Raw genomic sequence first — 9,899 nt, 5'->3', positions numbered from 1 at the left:
GTTTCAGTATTTGTTCTGCAAAAATTTTGTATTTTTGTCTTATTTCACTATTTTTTTTATTTATTTCTTTCTCTTTATGATATTTAAACAAAGGGATATCGAATTCAGAGTTATCATCACCAGTTGGAAAGTGAATTGTTGTGTATTATTGAAGTAAACTTTAAAAACGAAGAGCATGTGTATATCACCTAGGCCGTTAAAACAAATATAATGTGATTTGTGAAAGATTAACTTTTAACATGACTCTGGAAAGTTCTATTCGTATAAAACAAACGCAACCAAATTAATTTTGTTTCAACTCCACTACTACGAGTGTATTTGGTTTCAAAGCCTAAAAACATCCGTTTACACATTACAAGATAGCAAACAGAGAAAAAGACACCAACGAAGCAATTAGGAGAGAACTTTTACAAATTAATTTATGTATTGTCAATAAAGAAGTTTATTTCATATTTTTTTCAAGTGTTTCTGAAAAAAATTATTAAAAAATGTCCATAATTATAAATCTACAGTGAAGAAGTTTGGCCATATCCACACTCCAACTAAAACCTTTGAGATCGAGCCACAATTACAATCAAGAGGATTACTATGGAGAGAAGGAAAGATGACCTAACTTTTTCATCCAACTCTGTTGCATCATCTGTTGTAGTATTTTCCATCCTAGAGCATTGAAATAAATCATTCACAAGTGACTGGAAACTTTCTATCAGTTCCAATATCTTTCCCTTTATGATATCCAATGTCCAGCTCAATACATGTATGCCGATTTCATTTAGTTCTGGAATCTGTGGCCTTCTACTTTCAACTAGATGAAATAATACAATAAGAGACAAGTCAGAAGAAGTTTGTTTTTTATTAATCAGTTGGAAAACTAATAGACAATAAAGATCAGATCTAAATTCATATGCATCTATTCCAATACCTTACAACCACAAGGCTGACCCTTGTGGTTGAATCAAATTTAATACAATATAGAAGTGTGAATAAACCAGGTTGTTTAACATTATTTTATTTGGTTGGTTTTGGAAAAGGGATCTAGCTATTGTTGTAGGTTTTATTCCTTCTTTCATAACACTAGATCAAAACAGTACCTTAATCACACACTATCAGTTATGTCTCTTATCTCATTTCTTCTCTCTCTTTTGTCTTGGGAAGTGGTGTTGGGAGAAGGATGCTCTGTGATCTCGAACATCACTCAAGAAATTCAGGGAAACCCACATTTTTTGATTAAATTAGATGTGGTGACAAGATTGTATTACATGGTTCCTAACTAATCTTTATATGATATATAATCAATTGTTAATAATTTTTCTTGTAAATTGAAAAAAAATTAAATGCATATTATATATTGATTGACTGAGATTATGAAAATTCGGTAATTTTAATCTATCTAATAATTTCTCAGGGGTCTGAAATGCATTAAGCAGTACTAACTACTGCAACTTATTCATTTACTCTGTACTTTTATGTTTGACATAATACTCATATAGATGACCATTAATACAAACCTGAATCAGGCAACTCTAGGAGCTTTTGATGCAGCACTTTGCTCATGACAGCATCCCAAAGAGCTTTATCAGATGACAATGAAACCACTAACCTCTACAAGCAAGTTATAGTCACAAAGACATATTCAAATTATAGAGAAAATTAAAAAATAGCAACAACAAAAGTCGTACAAAATTAAATTAAATAATAAAAGCTGGAATGACCACCTAAAAAGTGCCAGAATCCAAATTGGGCACAACAGATTTAATAACAAGAAATCCCTCCAATCCATAACATGACAGAAATTCCAACAAATAGAAGAAATTCCAAAGCAAGAAGGTGTCATCCAAAATAACAAATATAACATATCAAAAGAAAAGAGAGCTTTTATAATTTCAGTTTTTCAACTAAATCAGGAATTGTTAAATGAAAAAAAAAAAAAAAAAAAACTTGACAATAAGTCGAGAGGGAACCTTAATAGCAGGATCATCTTGCAGCAACTGAAAAGCATCATATAGTCTTTTATATCCATGAGAATTCACTATCCTCTGACCATAAGAGCCTGATATTTGCTGAACTGTGCTTGATGATGATGCTGCTCGCATAAATCTGACAAGCGACAATTTTAAAAAAGAATGTCCAGGTTGTTATTGCTTGCATAAAACTCTTATACACAACACATGGTAAAAATAAGCCATTAAACTTTTGCCATCTTGCTGAGAGTAGTCAGAGTCTGCTTGGATAAGTCTTTTGAGAGCTTATTTTTACTGAAAATAAAGAGTATTTTTCAATAAAAGAAGCTCTTAAATGTCTTTCTTGACTTGTATCCAAATATTCTCTTAATTTGTTAGTTGCTATTAATTTGATAGAAATAATTGTTAGCTGTCGTAAGCTCTATATAAAGATCACTAATATAGGGCTTGTTTGAATAAGTTTTTCCATAAATATTTTTAGAAGATTAAAATAGGGAAAGAAATCAAAATAATTTTTTTCATAAACTAGTAAAATAAGAAATAAGACAATTTTAACTTATAAAGAAACTTATTTTATTTTTCTTTTCTATTTTTCTCTCCTAAAAATCTCTTTTACACAAACTTACATAAACATGTCCATAGTCTAACTGTATTTTTTTCAATCAATTCAATACAATGTTTTTTCTACAATATCCCTTTCCTCAATTTCGAGTTTTACCCTGTATGTATGGCCACACTATATTGGAGTTACTTGTATCTTCCCACAAAATTCTGATACAGCTTTAATAATAAAGCATACAAGGCCTAACCATGAGTAACAAGAAATTAATGTTTATAACACTGATTGACCAAAGCAATAAAATTGGAGTTAACAGTATCTACAATTTGAGCCAGTAATCTGAAAAGGGCATCAAGCAACAACATAAGAAAGTAGGAAGTGAATTAGAACTGACTCTTGAAGAGATGACATGGCATCTTGGACTTCCCTTTGAGATGGAACAGGCTGTTTTGTGCAAAGTTGATTGTGACACTGACAAACGCAGCAAGATAGGGTGGTGTTGTCAGTTGAAAGTGGAGGCTTAAGATTGGTGAGAGTGTTCCTAAAGTGAGGCATAGGATGGTTGGAATGCATGATGGTTCCTCCTCCCATTGCTGATTGAGTCTCTCTCTTACACAGTTGCACAATCCGTGGATGATGGAAAGTATGGTCCTTTGGATTGGTTTGTAGTTCAACTGGGTAAGGTTGGATTGGATAGAGATCGATTCATATAAACTATGTGTTAATGTTATATACTTCTATGCATATTTGATTTTTGTTTTTTTAATGAAAGATAATGAACTATCTGGTTGTTTTGCAGCTACGTTTTTATTTTTATTTTTATATATTTTATTATTATAAATTAGTTGGAGACTAATAGAGTTATTCAATAATTCATAATATACAGTCAATTTCATCTGTATGTTAAGTTATTTTTTAATAAAAATGCATAGATCTTGTAAAGTTTAAAAGTTATTTAATATTTATGCTATTAAGAGGAATATTTTGGACTTTCATTAAAAAAAAAAAGAGAGGAATATTTTGATATAAATGTTATATTTAGAAACTCTTTAAAAAAAATGGTTCATTAACATTTAAAATTCTTTCGTGCGAATCCTTTAATGAATTTATGGGAGTAATAAAATAATAGTTTGGTTCAGATAGCATATATTGTAATTTTCAAAATACTTTTGTTATCCAATTAAAAAATAAAATAAAATACTTTTTTTTTAGTTTTTTAAATAAACAAAACTCAATGTAATTGATAAAATATGGAGAATAAATTAGAAGAAATAAAATGGGATGACTGTTATACCCTATACTGTAAAAATTATCTTTTAATGTTTATTTATAAGTTAATATAAATAAGTATAATCAACCATTTCAAAAAATAATAAATTAATTTTGTTTAATCATTAAACGTGATCAATTACTATAAGGTTAATTTAATTTAATCAATAATATTAAATTTGAGTATTGAGTATAAGAGAGTTTTGATGTTTTCATAATATTTTTATCACGATGAAATTAAGTGTTCCACGATATTAAGTTATGTTCCTCTTATCTAGTAACATTTTTTAATTAGAGATGATGAAATGTATCCGGATTTTTGTGGTGGGTACATGTAAAAAAATATTTTTAATTATCAAAGTAAAAACTCACATAAATTGTCATGTAGACGGATGCAAGTATAGTACTTACATCAATTACACCTTTATTTATATATAATTAATTATAGAAAAATATATTATATCATAATATAAAATTTTAATTTAAAATTCTAAATTGTAATACTTTATTTATTTAATTAGAGTTGTTACATCATTTTTATCTGTATTTTAATTTTTAATTATTATTTTAGTTAGTTTAATTCTTAGTTTCATAATGTTTTAATTTTTTTAGGTATTAGTAGACTAAACTAATATTTGAACTTGAGAGATACATGTTTACACAATATCTCGTGATAATATATATATATATATATATATATATATATATATATATTATATAAATGTGAATTTTATAAATTCAACTTTTAAATTGAAAAAAATTTACTCTTAAATCATATATACAAAATTTTATATTAATACAAAATGATTTGATACTTCATTCTTATAAAACAAAATTGAATTAATATATACATTTCAAAATATAATAAAATATGAACACTTTGATTACCTTCAAATTGTTGTTCAATTTTAACAAAATTTGATAATAAACTAAGAATTATATATATCTTAGTAGACTAAACATGTATCGCTCTCTCTATATATATATAATATAATATATAAGGGTTTAAACGATATCGATGTAACTTTTACTAAGTAATATATCGATCAATAACTTTATATTAAATTTGAATTTTGTAAATCCAACTGTTAGATTGAAAATTCATATTACTTTATATGTTTATATCAAATTTTGTTAAAATTGAAAAATAATTTGAAGGTAATCAAAGTGTTCATATTTTATTATATTTTGAAATGTATATATTAATTCAATTTTGTTTTATAAGAATGAAGTATCAAATCATTTTGCATTAATATAAAAAAATTTATATATGATTTAAGAGTAAAATTTTTTCAATCTAAAAGTTGGATTTATAAAATTCACATTTAATATAAAGTTATTGAGCGATGTAATATTTAGTAAAAGTTACATTGGTGTCGTTTTTCTTATATATATATATGATATTATTTATATTTAATATATAATTATTAATATTATTTATTTAATATAGATATATATTTAATTCTAAAATTTAAAATTTTTACTACTATTATTATAAAGTAGTAAGGCTAATATCGTAAACCAACTTGGGTTGACGCGAATAATAGGGGGCTTGTGCCACTTAACAAAGTGGTTAGGTTCCATATCTTGACTCTTGCAAATGTAGAAAATTCAAGCTGAGAGGGAATACTTACCTATTGCTACCCGTCAAACACCCGAAGTAGATTGTCCTCGTGTTCAATGGAAAATACTTCTTGTTAATGAACAAAAAAAAGGCTAATGTTGTAAATATTCACTAACTTCTTCATATTTATTTATTTGTTGGTCATTTTAACTAGTAATTATGAATATAAAATTTCTCTATATATATTTGCCATCTATAATCTATTAGAAAAGATGGCCTAATTAAGAGGGGGTGAATTGGTTTATTAAAACTTCTTATGCAGCTATCTTGGTTTTGAAAAACTTTTGTAAATCTTTCCAAACAAGTGTACTGATCTATAACTTGTAGCATACTTAGTTTAGATTCAATACAAGTTTAAATTCACTCAATTCTTATACGATGTGCATACTTCACAACACATAACAACAAGCATGAAAATAGAAATGCAAGAATGTAAAGTCAAGTATTGGGAGAGAGAAAAATGCACAACCAAATTATATTGGTTCAATCACATCCAATTGTGACCTATATCCAATCTTTCAATCAATCTGATTGAGATTTTTCACTAATCTTTAATATCATAAGTTTACAATTATAATACCACATGCAATACACTTCTACAATTTTAAAGAAATCACTTCTTGTACCCCCAAGAAACACCTATTTGTAGTACCTCACTACAAGATTTTCCCTTCTTAAGAAGCCTACTTGAGAAAACAATTAATACAAAAGTTTAAGGAATGAATTCACTTGATGTATAGAACATATTAGAATAAGTGAATCAACCATGTAACTTAACCTTTCATTCCATAAAGATGATGATCAATTCAATTCTTGAAAACTTTCTTGAGGTTACCAAAAAGGTTAAAGAACCTCTTATTGCAAAGAAAAAATGTATCTTAAGAGTGTTTTCGAAAAATATATCACAAAAATTTAAGTCTCTATTCAAAGAGTGAAAAATGATATACGTAAGTTTTCAGACTGAAATAATTGATTATTTACACGAATAATTGATTATTTTGTTCTTAGCAATTCTAGAAATTAATCAAGAACAATTTAATCGATTATTTTGAGTAATAATCGATTATTCCATAACCTTATTTATGAAATAATCAATTATTTTGTTGAATAATCAATTATTACAATAACTACTTCTCACGTAACTAAAAAACAGGGAAAATAATGAATTATTACTTGAAATAATCGATTATTTTAAGTGAAAACTTAATATCTCTTTTCATATCATTTCTCTTTACAAATCAATTCTAACATATATCTAAATCATCAATCATCATCTAGACATAGATAAAAGGCTAAGTTTTTTATGGAAATTTAATCCCCAAGGATCCCTTTGGAAGAGGTAAGACCAAGAAGGGTGAAGGTTGATCCAAGGAGGCTCACACTTGAAGACCATTGGGCCTTTAACTAGGTCCATGGTTAGGAGGCTAGAGGAGGCTTCTAGAGAGGAGGTGCTTCTTATACCTATGCTCAATATGAGTATTGAGTATGATTCCTCATTTTAGTCTCATAGTCTCTATTGTACATACATTGTATAGTTTGATTTCTTGTACCTTGTATATAGTAGATACTTGTATAGGTGTATTTTTTCCTTTGTATTTGTGAGGCCCTTTATTTCCTTTTATTAGCTATTGTATATTGTTTCTAGGGTAGGTTACTTGGACACTTTGACTCCATTTAACCTAATCTAGAAATACACTCTTTTCTTAGTTTTCTAGTAGTAGGATTGGGAGTGGCATTAGCAAGCTAGAGAGTGTAACTAGCAAGCTAGAGAGTGTTACTAGCAATTAGGCCTAGAGATGGGCCTAGGCAAAATTTTACATATTAGACTCATTTTACTCCTAATTTTTCATAGATTTGATTTAGCTAGGTTTCATTCACATTAGATGAACCTAACTAAACCAAATCAACATTTTTTCAAAACCGGTTGGAGTAAAATAAAGTCCATGAGCCGCCCACCTTGATTTGTGTTCACATTGCTTGTTCACACTCAAGCTTAGAAGCTTGAAGCACAAGCTTCTCCTTAGCTTGCTTACCAAGCAAGCTAAGTGAGTAGCTTGCTCTCCAAGCCTCTAGACCATGGATGGTTAGCTACACCTTACCATGGTTCCTAGTGAACCATGGTTAAGGCTAGCTTGCACTCTAAGCTTCCTACTCCTATATTTTCGTTTTTCCTTCATTGTAAAACACTTTTGGAGATATTGAGAATTATTTTCTGAAGAATTGTTTAGATTTCTCTTTTCTAAAAGTCCTTAAACCTCTTTGATATTCATCCAATTCTCTTATCCCTTCACTAGAAGAGTGTGGTGAGAATTGAAGAGACTTATCTCTTCATCAAGGAGTGGCGTCTCTTGGGAGAGTTCTCCACCAAAACGTGGTGGTTCTAAGGTCTCCTCCTCCATTGGAGACCTTAGCAAAGCTTAGGAAGAATCAAGGAGCCGAAGATCTAGGGAGGAACTTGAAGAGGATTCACATCAATCCAGATTCTCCAACAAGTTTTCCATCAGTTGTTTTTCAAGCACAAAGCACACAAGTAATAAACACAAGACAAGATACAATTTGCACTCTTATCTATGAAAAGGCTCAAAACTCAAAACCAACTACAAGTTACACTCTTATCTTTTAAAGGCCTATTTATAATCATCAAAACCAACTAAAATCACGTCTTCATCTTGAGCTTGATCAACATAATTTTCATTAGTAAATTTAAAATTTTGAATTTATAGAGAAGACTGCAGTTTTTTTTTTAATATAATAACTTGTTAATTTTTTAATATTATTATTAATTATTAGTCTAGTGAGAGCATCTTTATTAGTCTTCATAAAAAATGAATGCGAACCATTATATTGACCTAGTGGGAGTAGTTGGGGTAGTATTTCAAAGGTCTTTTTCTTTTGTAAATTATATACCAAAGGTCCTAAGTTTAAACCTTAGTGCAACCATTACATACAAAAAAAAAAGATGAATAAGTTTAGTAACGTACAAGGATTGTTGGCCTACTTGGACCTATAAGTCTTATATGTCTTGTATAAAATCAAGTTATGCAAATAGGCTTTTCGACTTAGCCGAATTTTAAAAAGGTCAATTTAGACCTTTAAAAAATGTTTATAACGTGTAAATATGACAAATTAGACTCAAGTTCCCTAAAGTCTAGCCTAGTTGACTTGTTTTGACTTTTATTAATGATAATATTTAAATTATTCAAATTTATATTTAGGTTTTTATGTTTCTAATATTATCTTATTATGAGTTATGACTGATATTTGAATGACTTAAAGTTCTGCTTGAATAATTTACAAGTAAGTTTTCAATTTAGTTGTAATTTTTATTATTATTATTATTTTCATTGATTTATTAATTTTTTATATAAGTATAGGCAACAGGTGCGGATATGAGTATATAAATACCTAACAAGTATGGGAATGGAAATTAAAGTTATTACTCATGTGGGTATCATAGTATCCAACTTAGACCGTATCCATTGTCATATCTAATTTTGATTTCTTCCATTAGCATTTGATATATGGCATGTACTTAGTCTTTTTGAAATGCTTTAGTTTAAATATTTTCCATAAAAGAATTTGGTTGGCAAACACCGTATGGTGTAAAAGAATATTATTATTAGGCTCATGATATATATATATATATATATATATATATATATATATATATATATATATATATCCTTATATTAATAATAAATTTTCATTATACTTTTTATATATAATAATATTTTTTTTATATTTTCTAATCTCTCAACTTTATGAAGGTTCCTTTCCTTTAAGGTTCAAATTTTTTTTTTCAAACACTCACCCTTATTTTCACACCCGCTCCCTTCCTTCCCATTGCCTCCAACATTTAATTTTTCTCCAAGCACCTACAACCCTTTCACATGCATCTCCTTCTTCCATTCAAAATTGACTAAAATTTTATAATTATAATTTTTCTTCCAAAACATAAAATTTTAAGATTCTTGTGCATCCTTCCTTTAACTCGTGCTCAATTTCTGTAACATTAACTTTAGAGATCATTTGGTAGCGAGAATTTTTTAGTTTTCTGGAAATCTTAGATTGAGAATATTGGTTTCCCATGTTTGGTATGTATTTTTTTTTTAAAGAAATTACCTGGAAATATTATTTCTTGGAAACCATTTTTATCCCACTTTCCCACAAAAACATTTTTATGAGGGGGTTTGGAACTCAACTTTCTTGACTTAAGAGAGAAAGTTTTAATTATATAAAAAAAATTATAATATCCTTTTTTTAAAATAGAAAATATATAGTTGAATTTTATCTTTTCAAAGTATCTCTCTCTCCGTCTTTCTCTCTCTCTTTCTATTCCTTTCTCTCTCGCTATCACTAGTGCAAAACAATGTTTTAATGATTGAGATTCTACGTTAGGCATAATTCACATGACATAGAATGTGGTACAATGATAAACTTGTAATATTTGTCAATATTTCTATATCAAGTGTAAATATGACCATCA

The 9,899-nt window shown here is 28.1% G+C and overlaps 1 protein-coding gene across 1 annotated transcript; it reads right to left on the bottom strand.

Annotated features, from left to right (window-relative positions):
* Positions 1–405: 405 nt before the first annotated feature.
* Positions 406–3,234, bottom strand: LOC109790460 (uncharacterized). Its single transcript, XM_020349615.2, has 4 exons — positions 2,915–3,234; positions 1,962–2,097; positions 1,509–1,602; positions 406–805 (listed from the first exon to the last, which is right to left on the bottom strand). Exons 1-4 carry the CDS (start codon positions 3,109–3,111, stop codon positions 543–545), a joined length of 690 nt encoding a protein of 229 aa, XP_020205204.1. The 5' UTR covers positions 3,112–3,234; the 3' UTR covers positions 406–542.
* Between the last annotated feature and the right edge of the window lie 6,665 nt (positions 3,235–9,899).

The sequence above is a fragment of the Cajanus cajan genome, chromosome 4, assembly GCF_000230855.2.
Source record: "Cajanus cajan strain Asha chromosome 4, NIPB_CcT2T_4, whole genome shotgun sequence".
NCBI classification, from domain to species: Eukaryota; Viridiplantae; Streptophyta; class Magnoliopsida; order Fabales; family Fabaceae; genus Cajanus; species Cajanus cajan.
The sequence above is the reverse complement of the archived record's forward strand: the minus strand, read 5'-3'. Positions and strand labels throughout refer to the sequence as shown.

Excerpts from the sequence above, each read along its gene's own strand:
- LOC109790460 (XM_020349615.2), bottom strand. The coding sequence starts at position 3,111 with ATGGGAGGAGGAACCATCATGCATTCCAACCATCCTATGCCTCACTTT. Across the intron at positions 2,098-2,914 it reads GCCATGTCATCTCTTCAAGA|ATTTATGCGAGCAGCATCAT; the intron begins GTCAGTTCTAAT and ends GTCGCTTGTCAG. Across the intron at positions 1,603-1,961 it reads AAGATGATCCTGCTATTAAG|AGGTTAGTGGTTTCATTGTC; the intron begins GTTCCCTCTCGA and ends ACTTGCTTGTAG.